Source organism: Staurois parvus, unplaced genomic scaffold, assembly GCF_062004578.1.
Source record: "Staurois parvus isolate SC_StPar_1 unplaced genomic scaffold, SC_StPar_1.0 ptg000066l, whole genome shotgun sequence".
Taxonomy (NCBI): domain Eukaryota; kingdom Metazoa; phylum Chordata; class Amphibia; order Anura; family Ranidae; genus Staurois; species Staurois parvus.
This window is the reverse complement of record NW_028317862.1, coordinates 6,789,739-6,808,843: the sequence shown is the minus strand read 5'-3', so window position 1 is coordinate 6,808,843 and position 19,105 is coordinate 6,789,739. Positions and strand designations below refer to the sequence as shown.

The 19,105-nt window shown below is 42.0% G+C and overlaps 1 protein-coding gene across 2 annotated transcripts in view; it reads left to right on the top strand.

The window, feature by feature from the left end:
- Window positions 1-19,105, top strand: part of KYAT3 (kynurenine aminotransferase 3) — a 70,569-nt gene that overhangs the window by 8,823 nt on the left and 42,641 nt on the right. The window contains exons 2-3 of one of the 2 annotated variants that reach the window (XM_089668906.1): window positions 14,163-14,263; window positions 15,283-15,341. In XM_089668906.1, the coding sequence (XP_089525032.1) occupies window positions 14,165-14,263; window positions 15,283-15,341 (158 nt within the window). In that variant the 5' untranslated portion in view covers window positions 14,163-14,164. The remainder of the gene's footprint in view (window positions 1-14,162; window positions 14,264-15,282; window positions 15,342-19,105) is intronic. The other variant, XM_089668907.1, reaches the window with a different exon arrangement.

The window sequence follows — 19,105 nt, the reverse complement described above, 5'->3', positions numbered from 1 at the left end:
GAGATATGAAATGTTCTCCAGGATGGGAGAACATGTGGGTAGGGGTAGCTTACTTTAAGGTCAGGATGCTAGGCCCGAAGGATAAATGCTTTTGCATTTGGTCCCCTTTACACTACCTTTGATGTTATGGCACATTAAAGTGTTTCCAAAGTCAAAAAGGTTTTCACCTTAAAGTGTTACTAAACCCAGGACCCTGCATTCACTATATCTGGTCTCCCACAGTACACAGAACATGGAAATGCAATTATTTTAGTAAATATAAACTGCTAAATACCTTTTCTCATAAGCAGTTAGAGCAGTCTTGTGACTTCAGCAGAGCACTGGTTAAAGCTTGTAGAAGGAGTTTTCTTTCTGCTCTTGGAGGAGGTGAAACCCCCTGACCTCTGTCTGGACAGTGCTGATTGGCCCTGTGCTGATCACATGCACTCTCCAAAGAAAAAAAACCTCTCTAGCAATACACACCAAACTGAGCATATGCATGTGACTACGGATTCAGTCTGTATCAGTTGGTCATTTCAACAAGAGGAGGGGCAGAGAAGAAAGGATCAAACAGCCTTTTTACACAATGCAGAGGATTAACCCCTTAGGTTCCACAGTGAGTATAACAAGCACGCTTTACTGCATATACAGACTGATTTTACTGTTGTGGATTTAGTAACACTTTAATGCATTAAGGAAAAAAAATCTTCCAGTTGCTGTTTCTCCATCCCCCCCCCCCTCCCTAAATGCTTAACTGTATTGATCTAGCACTGTGCCCAACCATCTCATCTGTTCTCTCTCTCCCCCCTCAAGCTTGGCTGAGAGCAGTAGGAGCCATTGCTGTCAGTCAAATCCTATGAGGAGGGGACAGGGGTTGAGGTCATACCTCGCTGTGTGTCTATGGACACACAGCCCAGCTTGGGGCGCGTGAATGCTGTCAGAGAAGAGTGAAGAGTGCCAACTGGGGACCCCAGAAGAGGAGGTTCGGGGGCCATTCGGTGCAATTTGTTTGCTCAGAGCAGGTGAGTATAACATGTTTTTATTTATTTTAAAATGGGTGGGGGACCTTGGTATAGCATGGCATGATCCCCTATAGTGTAAGTACGGTAATAGAAAATTCCCACCATCCCAGAAGGGACAGTGGGGATTTTTATGTTCCAAAACACAGTATAGAAAAGAAGAAATTATCTCAAATATATTTTTTATATTAAAGCAGTTGTACAGGCTCAAGGTTTTTTACCTTCATGCATGAAGGTAAAAAACCTTTTGTGTGCAGCAGTGCCCCCAGCCCCCTCAATACTTACCTGAGTCCAATCAAGATCCAGCAATGTGCATAACAGCCTCGGCTGTCCCCGGTCTCTGTCTGCTCATTGGCTGAGACAACACCCTGGGCAAACATTTTTTTATTTTTTTTTTTCTGGGCCCTGACCTCCCCACTTGCAATTTCGCTCTCCACCTGCTCTGAGACATTCCATAAATAGCAGCTAGACTCAAAATCCATTTACTTCAGCAGATCAGACAGCGATTGTGACTGGTTACCAGAGGTTACAGAATATCATTATCGTTCACTGATCGGTTGCTAGAGGTTACTGTACAATCTTACCACTCACTGGCTGCTGGAGGCTACTGCACATCACTACTGTTCACTGATTGGTTGCTAGAGGTTACTGCACATCATCACCACTCACTGATTGGTTGCTAGTGGTTAACAAGGCAATCTTTCTGTGGAGGGGCCCCTTGACTGAACGCGGCAGTCTTTCTATGGAGAGGCCCCTGGACTGGAGGTGGCAATTGCTTAATGAAGGTGCCCCTGAGCTGGAGGTAGCAATCTCTTTATGAAGGGGCCCCTGGACTGGAGGTAGCAGTCTCTCTATGGATGCCCTACATAAAGAGACTACTACCTCCAGTTCAGGGGCCCCTCCATAGACTACTATCTTCAGTCCAGGAGCCCCTCCGTAGAAAGACAGCTACCTCTAGTCCAGGGCCCCTCCTATTGCAGGGTGACATTAGAATGAAAAGTGCCTGGGATAGTAAATTCGTGCAGAGTGCAAGAACACTGTGCTCCCCCCAGCAGTGTAGGGGTTAAGGTGGCCGCCCGGTGTCTCTCCTGTATGTGGTGTCACCTGAGTTGAATTCGGTCTGGCTCTCTCCTCCTCCTCCACAGCGGTGCCAGTCAGGCCTGTCACTGTGGGCACAGGGCAGCATGGGGCACTTGCTGTGTGGTGATGGGATCGGTTGAACACTGTAACAGTAGGGCCTCGGAGGGGGGGGGTCGGTGCACAGAGGCAGATGGCCCCGTGCTCCCTGCATGCATCGCCACAGCAGCGGCAGCTCCCCCCACTGGAATTGAAGTCATGCGGGGAGCGGAAGAGGACAGATTACTCCATCCTGACAGGGCTGCAGCCAGAACTAGAGGAGGTAAATGTGGCTGACTGATCCATCCGTGGCCGGTACTGGCAAACCATGAAAAACGCAGGTGTAAGGGGCAGCTGCTTTGGGCCCCACAATAATGACTGGACCCAGGGCAGCTGCCCCTTTTGCCCCACGTTAAAGACGGCCCTGATTGGCTCCTGCTGCTGTCAATCACAGTCAGACAATGAGCAGAGAGAGGGGGCAGGGCCAAGCTGCAGCTCCATGTATGACTAGAGACACGGAGCAGCGGGTGCCCCCATAGTAAGCTGCTTGCTCTGGGGGCACCCAACAGAAAGGAGAAGCCAGGCGAGCCTGCGGGGGACCTGAGAAGAGGAGGAGCCAGGCTGCTCTGTGAAAAACCACTGCACACAACAGGTAAGTATAACATGTTTGTTATTTTGCCAAAAAGAAAAGTAACCTTTTAGTATCTTTTTAACATTAAAATCCATACATAATAAAAGCAAATATAGTCAGATTTATTTTTGAGCAGTTGTATCTATTATTCCTAGTGCCAGGTGTTTTGTTTTCTGTATGTGTACCTTTTTACAGACCTTCCCAGGTCCAAAATTAATATTGGTAGTAAAGGTAAAACTTTTTTTTTCCTTTTTTTTTTTTTTTTTTCCTTTTCCATTTTGAATGGCGTAAAAGGAGGGTTATAACCCTGTTGTGTGTTTTTTAATTTGGTTTCTTTTTCCCATTAGAAGATTTTCTCTCTATTACTTTTTTGGGGACAACCCAAAATTGGGATTTTGCTTTTAATTTGACTTTCAATGCTAATGGTAAACGGGACAAAGAGAGAGTAATTCTCCCTAATGGCGAAGAGAACCATTAAAAAAAAAAAAAAAAAGTTTTGCCTTGGGTTTGGCCCTCAAACAGTCCAATTTTCACATGTGGCTCTTTGGGAAAATTAATTGTTCACCCCTGCGCTAGTAGAATTTCTGTCAAAATTTTATGTGTTTTTCTAATCATTAGTGGGTCAAATTTACTTTAATTTTCAACTTTGTGACAAAAGAATTAGGAGCAAGATGGAAATCTCAAATTTACGAAATTCTAACAGTCTTAGTGGTTTTTTTTTGCTTTTAACATTCGATTTTGGAATAAATGGACGTTACCAAACAAAATTTCTGACATTTGAATGTACTGAGAATTTTTGTATGAATTTTTGTTTGAAATTCTGCTGGTGTATACCCAGGTCCAGACTGGCCATAGGACACACCAGCTATTTGTGGGGTGGGGCCGCCGGGCTGTATGTCCGTGAAGCTCAAGGCAGCTGGGCTGCTCTTTGAGCCCACGCCACTCCCCTTTCCTCTCTGCAGCCGGCCAGACCATTTAGTTCAACAGTTGGGGTGACGGAAACTACAGGTCAGCTGACATGAAGGGGGAGGAGCTGGAGGAGACCCCATAGCCTGATGTCAGGAATAGGTGTCACTGCTGCCACTACAGATTCCAGGAGCAGGGGAGAGAAAGTAAATGCAGACTACTGTTAGAAAAAATGACAGTTTAACTCTTTGTGCTGATATAGAGCTCTATCTCTGATGCTGGCATGCTGCCTTCACTTTACCTTCTGTTATCCTCTGTTCCATATATGCAGTAACCTCTAGCAGCCAGTCAGTGAGAGGTAGTGATGTGCAGTAATCTTTAGCAACCGATCGGTAATGATGTTCAGTAACCTCTAGCAACCAATCCACAAGCAGAAATGATTTGCAGTAACCTCTAGCAACCATTGAGTGGTAATGAAATGCTGTAACCACTGAGCCTAGCTGCTATTTTTTGCATGTCTCATAGCAGGTGGAGACTGAAATTGCATGGTGGAGAGGCACTGAGAAAATGTTAAATCAATATTTACCACTTGCCCAACAGTCATGTCCCTGGTACGTCATTAAAAAAGAAAAAAAAATGCCCGGGCCTATTTTTTTTGTCCTGGTCTGTGTACAGTTGTGACCAAAATTATTCAACCCCCACTGAAATTGAGTGTTTTGGCCAGTTTGACATTGCTTTTGATCATTCAGTCATCTTGCTTACATTTACATTAAAGAGGCACTTGTAGGTCAGACAAATATAACATAACAGTTATAATGAAATAACCACAAATGTCTTTTCTGTGCTCACAGCATTATCAGTTTTATTCAACCCCCAAGTGACATTCAATCTTAGTACTTAGTACAGCATCCTTTTACAGTTATAACAGCTTTTAAACGTGAAGCATAGCTTGACACAAGTGTCTTGCAGCGATCTACGGGTATCTTCGCCCATTCTTCATGGGCAAAGGCCTCCAGTTCAGTCACATTCTTAGGCTTGCGCACTGCAACTGCTTTCTTTAAGTCCCACCAGAGGTTCTCAATCGGATTTAAGTCTGGTGACTGCGATGGCCACTCCAAAATGTTCCAGCCTTTCCTCTGCAACCATGCTCTAGTGGACTTGGAGGTATGCTTGGGATCATTGTCCTGTTGAAAGGTCCAACGTCTCCCAAGCCTCAGGTGTGTGACGGACTGCATCACGTTTCCATCCAATATCTCCTGGTACTGAAGAGAATTCATGGTACCTTGCACACGCTGAAGCTTCCCTGTACCTGCAGAAGCAAAACAGCCCCAAAGCATGATTGACCCTCCACCATGCTTCACAGTAGGCAAGGTGTTCTTTTCATCATAGGCCTTGTTCTTCCTCCTCCAAACATAGCGTTGATCCATGGGCCCAAACAGTTCTAATTTTGTTTCATCAGTCCACAGAACACTATCCCACAACTTTTGTGGTTTGTCCACATGGCTTTTGGCATACTGCAGTCGACTCTTCTTATTCTTTGGAGACAGCAAGGGGGTACGCCTGGGAGTTCTGGCACGGAGGCCTTCATTACGCAGTGTGCGTCTTATTGTCTGGGCTGAAACTTCTGTACCCACATCTGACAAATCTTTTCTCAGTTCCTCAGCAGTCACACGGGGACTTCTCTCCACTCTACGCTTCAGGTAGCGCACAGCAGTCGAAGTCAGCATCTTCTTTCTGCCACGACCAGGTAGCGTTTCAACAGTGCCCTTTGCCTTGAATTTGCGAATGATGCTTCCTAAGGTGTCTCTTGGTATGTTTAACATCTTTGCAATCTTCTTATAGCCATTGCCCTTCCTGTGAAGAGAAATCACCTCTTCTCTTGTCTTCCTGGACCATTCTCTTGCCTTCACCATGTTTGTAACCACACCAGTAAATGTCTAGAAGGAGCTGAGTATCACAGTCATTTTAAAGCTGCCTAATTGGTGCTTATTATGCTTGATTGCTGCTCGGTGACATCCACAGGTGTTTTCAATACCTGATGGAAAGCACCTGTATGAACCTCTGTTCTTCAGAGTGGTAGTCTTTAAGGGGTTGAATAATTGTGGCAATGAAGAAACCACATAAGAACCATTTACTACTGTATTACATAAACAATTGATGTCATTTTAGTTGCATTTGGGTAGTTACAACGTCCTTGTAGGATTTGATTCTGAATACAATTCCAAATGTACACTATAGTCCCTAAACCCCTTTACAGCATTGGGGGTTGAATAATTTTGGTCACAACTGTATATCCAGCTTTGGGCTATGGTGTTGCCAAGTGATTACGATTATGAGATTCCTTAAGCTGTCCTGTAACAGAACCCTTTTGATATCACTTTTCCCCCCTGTCACGTATATTGACACACACCCGATTTACAATTTAGATAACTTGCCACCCTCTGCCATTTCTCAGTTAACTTGTCTGCTGTGCAACCATACACAGAAACGGATCCCTGGCACACTGACACTAATTTACATGCAATCCACGGTCACATGATGCAATTTCATACAAATCAAAAACAAATTTGTAACAGGCATACAGACACTGGTAACCTATTGTACCAATCTTTCTAGGGCTATGATTTCTAAGTTTTGTACACAAAAGACACTATGTACCAAGGTAAAAACAGAAGAAAAAAAGGACACAGAAATTTGGCTATATGCTACTAATTAAAAAGGAAGAAAAACAGAACATACCTTATTGTTGGGACAATATTGTGTTACATTGTTGGCGGGAGAATGTCATAAAGTTGTCTTTTAAAAACAGTCTCCCAGACAACTACAATGTTCAGTTTATAGCAGTATGGAATGGACTCTAACCTTTTGCCCAGTTACCTTTTTTAAAAGTTAACAGAGAGCTGCAAAGCATTGCTATTGGAATTTATTGGGTCTCTGATAAAGTTTACTTTCCATTTATTTTAAGCAGTTCAGCTTCCTTAACAACTTCCAGTCCGGACACTTTTACCCCCTTCCTGTCCACGCCAGTTTTCATCTTTCAGTGCTATCACACTTTGAATGACAATTGACCAGTCATGCAACACTGAACTCATACAAATTTTTTGGAGATTTTTTTGCTAAATAAATGAAAGTGCAACATTTTTGAAAAGCGTTTTTCTTATAAAATTTTGCAAATAAATAATCTTTCTTCATAAATCTTGGCCAAAATGTATTATTTTTTTTTACTAAAAAGATAACTCAAACTACTTTATAACCAAAAATTATATTTTTTTCAAAATGTTTTTATTACATATTTATTTTTTTTAGATTTTTTTTTTTTTAACGTACTGTCACCCTAGCAGTACAGTGTCACCATAGTGACACTGTAGTACTTGTGGAGGGTGATGAAGATTCCTTTTTTTTTTTTTTTTCTACACTGATTGCTTTTACACCCATAAAGGCTGTAAAAGCAATCATTTCTCCTTCTCTCTGACTGCATTCTTGCAGCTATTGAGAAATACTGTGAGAGCTGTGATTGGTCACAGCTTGTCACATGGTACAAGGCTGTTGTGAATAGCCTTGTGCTATGTGAGCTCTGTGATCATTCACAGATTTCACAAGTAGTAAGCAATGATGTCAGGAAGTGACATCTTGCTTACTACTATCATGTGATCGCTGATTGGCCAATCAACGATCACATGATCGGGGCCTCACACAGAGGTCCCGTACAGTGATCAGTGTTCCTCTGTATCCTCCGGACACAGCGGGCACCGGATTGCAGTACCGCACGCTCCCAGAGAGCACGTTTATGAACGGCCACTCGCTCCTGCACTGCTCTCATCTGGCCGTCTATGTACATGGGCTGGACGAGAAGTGGTTGATCATATCTCTGCTCATTGGATAGTTTTTCAGTGACATCACCTTTGTCCAGTGAGCATAGAGCTAATTTAGGAGGCAGTAATGGAAAACCAGAATGAAGTAGAGTGGTCTTACTGGCCTGTAGAGATGTGTCATCGCAAAAATGGCTGGCCAAAATGATGAATCTTTGGCAGATAAATGTGTAAAAGGCCCGATTGGGTCCACCTGTCTGTTTTTCAGGTGGACCTGATTGGCCCATCCATTGCCCTCTATGGTGCGTCACCTGCATCTGATGTGATCCACTAAAAACCGATAGATGAGGATCCGTTCCCCAATCGTCCTGTGGAACGGATTTGATGACAGTTGGATGTAAACAGATGGGGTCTGTTAACATCTGACCGCCCATAGAGAAAAGCGGCATGTGTCTGCTCTGCTTAAGTGGAGGGGACATGGACCTGTCATCCGCCTGCTCAGCGGAGATCAGCAGATTCCTGAGTCCACCCGTGTGAAAGGGACCAAAGTCACCCCTCCCTCCCTCCACACCCATATGAAAAGGGTTGAATGCTCCTTTCACACAGAGTGGAATCCAATTTGCTCAGCAGAAGATCTGTCCGCTGATTCCCTGTTGAGCAGAGCAAGTGGATGACCGGTCTGTGTCAGCTCAGTTTATGCAGAATGGACATGGATAGAGCCCACTCTGCTCTATGGGTGGGCAGGTGTAAACTGACTCAACTGTTCATTTTCACCCAACTGCCCTCCGATCCAATCTGCCTAGACTGAGGGGGGTGGATCCCTTTTTTTTCTAAATATGGGACTGGATCGGATTGGATGTAGGTAAGTGGGTGTAAACTATAAGTCCAGTTAAATCTGCCGGTCCATAGGGATACATGAACCATCTGATCAGGTCTGCCTAAAAAACTGTCAGGCAGACCTGATTTGGATTGCCCATGTGAAAGTGTCTAAAGCAGGGGTGGGCAACTGTGGCCCTCTAGCTGTTGGAGAACTACAAGTCCCATCATGTCTCTGCCTTTGGGAATCATGCTTGTAACTGTCAGTTTTGGAATGCCTCATGGGACTTGTAGTTCTACAACAGCTGGAGGGCCACAGTTGCCCACCCCTGAAAGCAAGGGTGCTCAACCTTTTGAAGAACGAGGGCCACTTAAGTGATTTGGTATCCGGTTGCAGGCAACAATAAAATGAAATGGTTCAGAATTTCTAATTTTTTTTATTTTGACAAGCATAATGAACATGTTTTTGCTGTAGACTTCTATCCTATCTATCTATATCGTACACTTTCAGAAAGTGCGTCAAACCCTCATGATATAATGGAAGTCTACGGATCAGTGCAGCTAACTCACAGGAAACCCAGAGGTGCACTGCGTTGTACCTGCGGATCAGTGTGAAAGCAGCTTAATAAACCTTTTTTAAAAGTGCTAATATGCCCATTGAAAAATTGTGATGTTTAACCCCTTCCCTTTGACAGTGACCCCACTGGATTGTTTTTTTTTTTTTTAATGGGGTCGCATATATGTGAACTGTCTTTGCTGCACTGCGTGCTCCCAGCACAGAAGCCAGGGTTTCACCTGGAGCCCTGGGTCCTGTACTAACTATCCAGGCCCACAACTCAGTTCCAGGTCACCTGATCGCTTTGATAGCCTCTGGCTATCACACTGATCAGACACTGAAGCCTGCCCAGGTGTTCTCTCTCTGAATGGAGGAGAGAGATAAATTGTATTTTTCTCTCTCCTTGCAGATAGAGAAAAAGAAAACTGTAAAAAAAAAAAAAAAAAATACCTAGATCAAGGTTTGATCTAGGTTAGTGTTTGGGTCAAAAATCAGTATATTTTGGGCAGGATTTTTTTGTAATTTAGTATCAGTTTCTGTGTTTGATGTAGGATTAAAAGAAGCAAAATGTGCACTATTTCTGGGCTGTACTATGGGCACAAACAACAACTGGTATTGCTGTGACCGCCAGGAGCAGAATTTATTTTGGGTTGTTTGTTGGTGGTGAGTTATGGTAATTGCAAGAAATACAGTTGAATTAAAAAATAAAAAAATGTTTTGTTCTCTTTGGGGCCAGTTTTCCTTTTGATAATAAAAAAACAAACAATCAGGCGATATCCATTACCATTGTTCTGAAAAAAAAGACTATATATAATCCACCTGGATGTACAAAGTAGTTGTGGTGATATGTTTTACTAACACATGTCAAAGTAACAAAACTGTGCTTGGGCATGAAGATTTGTTTTACTCTTAGGTGTAAAGGGGTTAATAAACTGACCTCTTTCTTTTCCTGCTTCTGCTGGCATTGCCAGGCTGCTAGAAAGTTCCCAGATGAAGTGCACTTGGTATCACTCTGCCCAGGACAGGAGCCGGCACTACAGAGGAAGCATTGGCTTAGGAGGCTCCAACTCCTTCCATGGCCGCTTGCCTCCTCTGCTTTCGGCTCTGTGCACTCTGATGCTCTGAGATGGCAGGTTAGCAACCTGCAGTCTGGGCTTGGTGACCCACCATACCAGAGCATGAGGTTGAGGGCCATGCATTGAACACCCTTGGTCTACAGTTTAGGTTTAAAGCTGAGGAATACTTACCTTATTCCTCCAGGCATCCTTCCTGCTGAATGACGGGTCTTATGAAGCTGCTTCTCTTCCAGTCAAGTGGCCTCCCCCTCTCTGATGTCATCAGGTACTGTGCACAACCATCAGTTCTGCATTGAACGTCAAGGGTCTTCCCCTTGTCCCTGGAGTAGAGAAGCGCACCAACTGTCAGGGTAGCAAGGAATAAGGTATTTCTTTGTTTTAAACCATCCGTAGACTAAAACATTTAACCCTATAGGAACGCCAAGCTAATGTCCAGAAATATTTAACCCCGGGGCTCAATAAGTATACGTGTGAAGGCAGAATTAGTATACTAGTTCCCTGATGGATTTCTTAACATTGGCTGACATCCCTCACTTCTCTGTAGATAGTTGAAGTGAGGAGACAGCCAGGTTCCATGTGGTCTGTGTCTGACATAAAATAGAGTTTAGTAGTCCCAACTCCAAGGAATATACGTGCAGATTTTATTGTGGAGCCCTAGCATTGAATTCCATGGCACAGCTTTTCAAACTAATGTGAGAAATAGGTTCTAACACTCTCAAATAATCTGGTAGGGAGTTACAGGTTAAAGGAGGGATGAATTTTAGCTATTTGTTTTTAGAAGCGTGATCAGTATTTCTATTTCCTCGATGTGAAAAATGACTGACGTGATTGGTTACTCAGGACAACGCCTCCGCCTAATTTTGTCTTCATTTTTTTCACCTTTTGGATAAAGGGCCTTTGAGGGTTAGTACGTGGTTCCATTTAAATACTTGATCCTGCTCAAGTAACTGCGGTTGTGTAACTACTTCTGCATGTGACAGAAGAATCTTGGTACGGGCAGTTTATAAATTAACAACATACCTTTGCTGACATCATATTACCAGGAACAAAACACACTCTTCACTGCCTAGTGTCACCTTGAGGGTGAATACATTCTATAATTATTCTCTCAGCAATACCACCTTGTGAGGCTTGACTTCTGTATGAATGTTAGGTGTTACCTAAGTTTAAAGACTAAGGGTCTGTACACACTTTTGCACATTTGTTTCCCTATTTGTATGCTCTCAATGTGCATCCATGAACCAAAAACACACCTTTATTTTTTTTTTCTTTACAGCACTGAATGGCAAGTGTATTAGTGCATTTGTTGGGGTGCCTGTAACTACTTGCTGCCCAGCCGCACTACATATCCTGCGGCTGGGCAGCATGTGCATGCAGAATCACATACATGTATGTCATTTTGCCTGCTCCAGTTTAGCTGCACTATGCGATCATATTTACAATTCAATCATAACAGCCATATTTCCTTTGCTGTGATTGGCCCACAGCTATCACACAGTACCTGAACCAGTCACAGCACTCTGTACCATGTGATTAGCTGTAGCCAATCACAGATCACTAGTGATCGTTCATGACAGCTGAAAATGTTGCTGTTTTTTATATATCTATTTCTTACAGGTACTTATATAGCGCCTTCGATTTACGCAGCGCTTTACATATATTTTGTACATTCACATCAGTCCCTAATCCTCAGGGGGCGTACAATCTAAGATTCCTAACTTACATTCATGCATACACATATTAGGGCCAGTTTAGATAGGATGCAATTAACCTACCAGAATGTCTTTGGAGTGTGGGAGGAAACTGGAGTACCCTGGAGGCACAGGGAGAACATGCAAACTCCAGGCAGGTGGTGCCATGGTTGGGATTCGAACCAACGAGCCTAGTACTGACAGACGGAAGTGCGAAGCATTTAGCCACTGTGCTGCCCACTGTTACAGTGATCTTCATTGTAACAGCAAACAAAGTATAAAAAAAAAAAAGCTCTATTTGTGTGAAAAAAAATTATAGAAATTTCATATGTGTAATTTAGCTGAAAAGCAAAAAAATGCCCTGGTCATGAAGGTGGTAACACATTCTGGGGCTGAAGTGGTTAACAATTCCAATTCACCACAACACAGTCAAAATCTGACATCTACCATTGTTTGGCTCTCTTACCTTGGCTTTTCACCTGGTGATCTGGCCAGTAACACACCTCCTACACTAGTGAAACACAACTCCTGAAGGAATGAGTACAAGAGGGACAGCATAATTCTCACTCTGAGGGGGGGAGTGTTAAATGTATTAGCAGATTTAAATAAATTGAAGCCAAACTCCAGCTCACATGTTATAATTAGTTACAGCAAACAGCTTTTTTTTTTTTTCCTTTTGGGATAAAGGTTTTACATAAATCAAAGCTGATCCTTTTCGTCACCCCTGCCAGTGTAAAAGTGACACTAAAGCCTTTGTTTTTTTACAATAAAATAACAAACATGCTCACCTGCTCTGTGCAGCTGCCCCAATCCTTGTCCCCCATTGGCGGTCCTGGTTGTTCTCCCCCCTTGACCAGTGCCCCCAGAGAATGCTGCTTTCCCCCAGCCCCCCCACTCTCTCCTCATTGGCTCACTGGCTATGATTGACAACCGTGGGAGCCAATGGGCTCTCCCACTGCTGTCTTGGCCAATGAGAAGGGAGCTGCCCCATACAGCAGGGGCTTTTGTGAACATCGGAGGGGGCTCAGGTAAGGATTAGGGGGACTGCTGCACACAGAAGATTTTTACTTTCATTCATAGAAGAAGCCTTTAGAACCATTTTAAGTAGTTTGTCTCATCCATGTAAACTGATACATTCCACTGGAGAGCTTGAGCTTCTGAAAACAGCAGACTTGCTAGCTTTATCACCAGATAGAAGTAAGAGCCTAAAATGTAAAACTAATATAGCCACCAAATCCAAGAATTGGTTAGCTGCAAAATAATACAGTTTTGCTTTTGGGTTTAATACTGCTTTAGCGTAAACCTTGCAGGACCTTCTAAAACTGATTTCTTTCTGAAAGGGTTTGGAGTCGCAATAATTACTGCCTCAGGTTTGTAATAAGAAAAGATGCAGAAAATAATGACTGATTGCAGATTACCATGAAAAGTGGAATTTATATTTAATTTGTTGCGTCTATAATACTTGTGCGGGTGACTTGGTGATTTTTTTTTTTTGGATTGGGGTTCTTTATTGGACACTTATTTTGTGTGACTGATTGATGTACCATCCTTTTTATCTCATCTGCTTATTAGTATCTTTAGAACTGAGATATTTTGTTTCCAGTGGGCTCAACGATTGCCTAATTTTCCTAAATCCGACTGACCACATATACTGTAGCTTCGGTTTCCAACTTCTGCAATGACCTTCTGGTTCTTTGTATTCTTCAGGATGCTTTATTGTGACTGCTGCCAAATTGGTCTGTGAACATGTTTTTCCCTGTATTGCTTCTCCCTGGAATGGACTCTGGGCTTGATTTTAGTGTTTCTTTTGCATGCCTCTATCTATACTAATCTGCTTTTAGTAGTTAATTTACATTGTATGTTGGTGATTGATTGAGATACATAGCTAGATAGATACATATATCTCAATAATTGTAATTGTCGCCCAATAATCCGCCTCAATTTAAATAGTATTTTGGCCTTATGTACTTTATTTCAAGGCTGGACAAATTGCTGCCAATTTACCTAAATTTTAATTTGGTTCCTTTGTGGACAATTAAATATCCATATCAAAATGTTACCGTTTACTGTATTTTTAAAATCTATCGGATCTTTTATTATATGTAGGGACTGCAAGGAATTTTGAAAGATATTTACTGTGCCATTTTATTTCCCTGTGCTTCTGGAACTGTCATATCAGGCCATTAGATGAATTGATTTGTTTATATTCAGCCTGTCTGTAGCCTGCATTGTACAATGCAGAGAGCAACATGATTGCAGAAATGGACAGAGAAATGGAAGACATACTATATGACATTCCTCCGGATTTGCTTTCTGGAGGCATATGGATGGAGAATGGCCAGGGAAAAGAAAAGGGTGGGACAAGAGGTACAGTCTTTAAGGTTGCACGGTGTTCCCAAACATGTTAATAGAAATGGTGTTTCACAGGTACACTGATCATTTTATTTAGCTTCTAAATTCTCAATTTTTCCAGCCTTTAATCGTATAGTCCATGTTGATTTGGCAACATCTTAATTGCACAATTTTCCTAATTCTATGCCTCTTTTGTTGACCTGTTCTGCAGGCATGTTGATTGCTTTTCGTGCTGTCTGCTGCCTTGGGAATGGCGCTCAATTGCTGAAGACAGTTCATTCCTCTCACTTCCTCAGGTTTTCCACTGCAGGAGTACGTATTGTCTCGTACATTCTGATAGACTCAATGCTTAATTGATTCTGGCATCGACGGTGTTGATGGAATATAATGGAAGGTTATATTTGGAAGTACAATTGCATCCTCAATGAGCACTCGAACATTTCACATTGTTTACTGTTGCTTGCAGATATTTTTATTGTTTTTTTTTTTTGTTTTTTTTAGAATTCTTTATGCCTTATTTTAACCTAATAAATGGAGGAGCCTCTTCCAAACATTATCATTAATGCTGAGGAGAAAGAACTTATTTTAAAATGTTGTTGATTTTTGACTAATACGTGCTGTTTATTTTATTCTAAATATACACAAATATGTGCTCATTGTGGCCAAAGCTGCATTAGAGATTTAACAAAAACATGCGTGGATTCAGATGATTTGCAAATCATTAAAAATGTTATTGGGTTGTTGTCTTATCAAAATGTAGGACGACATATGGCTAATATGGTCCATGGCTTTTACAGCCTAAACAAATAAGTAAAAGATCACAACAATGTCCTGTGTATTGTTTATGAGGAAATATCATGGTTCCAAGAATCATACTGTGTATCATTTTCTGGCAGGGATTGTTTGGGACACATTTGATAAAGATAATATGACATTGATTTGAACAGAGATGAGCAAGCTGAAATTTTTTTAGGTTAAAAGTGAGGCCTCATTCTCCCTTTCAGTGGAACCTTTTAAAGCGGAACTAAACTGTGTTGGAGCACAATGAACTGAAATCGTCGGCCAAAGCATACGCCTTGTTTACCATGCAGCAAATACACCCCTGACCATGATGCTTTGTTGCTAGATTCTGTATTTGAAAATACATGTTAAATAAATGCTTAGTCTGTCAGATACTGTACAAAATATTTCTGCCGTTTAGGAGTTGTTTTAATGCTCTGCTTGTTCAAAGTTGTTTTCAAAGTTGCAGGAATGATATTTGAAGAATTTTCATGAATTTTGATGTTTGCAGTAACATCCAATAATATTTTAGTCTTCCTTTTTACTTTCAGATTATGTCTTTAAGGCACAAAAATACTAAACGGATCCAGGGAATTGATGGCAATGTATGGTAAGTGGTCACTTTTGAAGCGTGAATTCGGTGATGTCTCTTAGAAGTTAATCCATTGATTAATTCAAAGACTGCTCATTACTATGCCCTTTGAGCAGATCTTTCAGCAGTTGGAATAAATCTTCATACCAGATTGCCTCCTGAGATCTTTGGCAAGCTTCAGCTTGATTTCTGGAAAAATACAATTAAGCAAAACCTTACAACAGTAATACATCATTTAAGCATTACACTTTACTGGAAGCCCTATTAACATGTTTAGACTTTTCCATCTTCGTAAGAATATAGGAGGATTTCACTTTGACAAGTGACACAGATAGCTTGGCTAAAAAGGCTTCAGATCTAAATGAGCTATCACAGCTTGGGTGGCAGTAGGTGTTGACCAACCTGTGGGTTCACAGACACTTGTGAAAGTCCCAACAAGACTTCTGTTTGCCTTGCTCTACCCAAAATTGGAAAAGAAATAGTTTTGGCCAAGTTTGACCTTCCATTTTTATATATATATATATATATATATATATATATATATATATATATATACTAATCTACTGTTTTACTTCTGCCTCTCCTGAGGCAGTGGTGACATAGTCAGTGCCTCCCAACTGCCTACTGGAAAGGCTGCATCACCGTTGTGTTCTGAGGGTATGTTGTAGTTAATTTGTAAGATGGCACAAGAAAAAGACTGTGTATGTGTTTTCTCAAGAGCGCATTTTGAAAGGAGTGAAAGAAAACAGGAAAGTGATGGTGATGGGGGGGAGGGAGGGAGTGAAAGTGTGCATGAAAGGGGAGGACTGAAGGAAACCATTAAAGGGGAGGGCATGCAAAGGGTTTCAAGGTGGTATTAAAGGAGGGTGTGGAAGGGGGATAAGGCAAGAGCATAAAAAAGGAAAGAAAGGAGGGCATGAAAGGGTGGGCTAAAGCAGAGCATGGAAGGAGGGATTGAAAGAGTGCATGGGGGGGGGGGCTGAAAACCCTCACACAAATATTGCACAAACTATATTGTTTATTTATAAAGCCACTGACGACAATAATACTCTTAACTTTGCATGCCTTTGAGTGTGTGAAAGGTAGAGGAGGCATTGCTCAGCTTAATTGGCTATTAGTGTGAGGTAGAGGGGACAAAGCTTAAAGTTAGGGGTATTGATGGATTTGTTTTTTATTTTTTTATTTTATGTATGTTTAAAATAATTGTTTTAAAAGTCTAAAAAAAGTGTTTATTATGTACACTGTAGAATAGTGCAAGGGTTTTTTTTTGTGGCATAAATAATAATGTTTCAGAAATTTAATTATTTTTGAGTTGTGACTTAAGGACAAATGTGGTTCCTGAGGTTCCACAGCTTTAGAACCACTGGTGTGGAGAACACAACCCTGTTCACTGGTGGTTTGACATAGATGGCCTCTTTCACACCTCTAATGTGTGCCTCTCATTCCCTCAATGGACTGTCCCTCTCCTTAAGGTGTAGGTAAACCACTTAGTCTCGACCCGTAGTTTGGACACATTGAGGAAGAGATAACCTCTATGGGGTTTTTATCTTGTCTTTTTGTGTCTTTATCAACACTGGGGAAATACCAGAACATGATGGAAATCTCTTCAGTGTGACACAGACTGGCATAAAACACACTTTTTAGTAAAATGTAGGATTAGAGCCTCTGGCAGGTTATTGCTATTTTGTGACAACCACTCCCACTCACTTCTGTACCATGGACAAGGAAGTAAGGTGAGATCTCCCCAACAAGGGGCATGAATAGCAATTAAAGCTTGACAGGAGTATTTACTTTCCCCAAGTCTAAAATTAATAACAAATGACATTACCCCCTACGTTCATTCAATATATTTGTTAATTTCTTAAAGGAAACCTGTACTGAGGACCTGTGAAGGCTGCCTTTACTAACCTCCCCTTTTGTAAACACTAGTTACATTGATGTACTGCTAATCCAATGGCTTTACTTCGAGTCACTGACCTGGCACATATACACTATATTGCCAAAAGTATTGCATTCAGGTGTTCCAATCCCCTCCATGGCCACAGGTGTATAAAATCAAGCACCTAGGCATTCAGACTGCTTCTACAAACATTTGTGAAAGAATGGGTTGCTCTGAGGAGCTCAGTGAATTCAAGTGTAGTACAGCGATTGGTTGCTACCTGTGCAGTAAGTCCATCAGTGACATTTCCTTGCTGCTAAATACACGGTCAACTGTTAGTGGTATTATAACAAAGTGTAAGCAACTGGGAACAACTCAGCCACAAAGTGGTAGGCCAGGTAAATTAACAAAGCAGGGTCAGCACATGCTGAAGCACAGAAGTCGCCAACTGTCTGCAGAGTCAATAGCTTAAGACCTCCAAACTGTGTGTGGCTTTCAGATTAGCACAAGTGTGTAGAGAGGTTCATGGAATTGGTTTCCATGGCTGAGCAGCTGCATCCAGGCCTTACATTACAAAGTGCAATGCAAAGAGGCAGATGCAGTGGTGTAAAGCACGCCGCCACTGGACTCTATAGCAGTGGAGATGTATTCTCTGGAGTGATGAATCATGCTTCTCTGTCTGTAAATCCAATGGACATGTCCTGTATTTGATGGTTACCAGGAGAATTGCCTGACTGCATTGTGCAAAGTGTAAAGTTTGGTGGAGGGAGGATTATTGTGTGGGGTTGTTTTTCAGGGGTTTTAGTTCCAGTGAAGGGAACTATTAAGGCATCAGCAAACCAAGACTTTTTGGACAATTTCATGCTCCCAACTTTGTGGGAACAGTTTGGGGATGACCCCTTCCTGTTCCAACATGACTGCGCACCAGTGCACAAAACGAGGTCCATGAAGACATGGATGAACGAGTTTGGGGTGGAGGAACTTGACTGACCTGCACAGTGTCCTCACCTCAACCCTATAGAACACCTTAGGGATGAATTAGAGTGGAGACTGAGTCAGGCCTTCGTCCGACATCAGTGCTTGACCTCACAAATACTCTTCTGGAAGAATGGTCAAACATTCCCATAGACACACTCCTAAACCTTGTGGACAGTCTTCCCAGAAGAGTTGAAGGTGTTATAGTTGCAAAGGGTGGACCAACTCAATATTGAACTCTCCGGACTAAGACAGGGATGCCATTAAAGTTTATGTGCATGTAAAGGCAGGTGTCCCAATACTTTTGGCAATATAGTGTGTATGTATGTGTATATCTATCCATCTAACTCTGTCTTTTGTTAGCACACATGCTTGCTTGGGGTCAGTGTCGCAAAAACATAGCCAGCAAACTAGTATTTTTAGGAGACGGATCGCAACCATATTATTTTCAGTAAATGTTTCCTTGAGGCTCTGTTCACATCAATGCAGGTGTGAAGACACGCACACACACGCATTAGGGCAGCCCATTGATTTCCATTGGCTGCCCTGCATGCGAAAAGCATACTTAGGGAGTGCATGACCCTTTTTAAAGATCGTGCTGCACCAAACCGCATGCACTGCTAGAAGGATAAGTTCACATTTTGTAAATAAAAATAATATATGAACGTTGTTTTGAAGAATAAAAAAAGTACTAATTTATTTAATTAATTAATTTTTTTTTTACTAGGAGCCTGCAAAGTATTGCACCCTTGATCAGCAGATCACGCATTCAATCTCAGAATCCTGCAGACTGTCAGTGTATCTGCTCGTACCTCATATGGGCGGACAGTTACTGAATGACAGGAAGCATCAATGAACTACCTAGAGCTCTCAACAGCGTCCTGGTAGTTCATTGAGAACTGCAACCTGTCAGCTGTCGGTAACTATA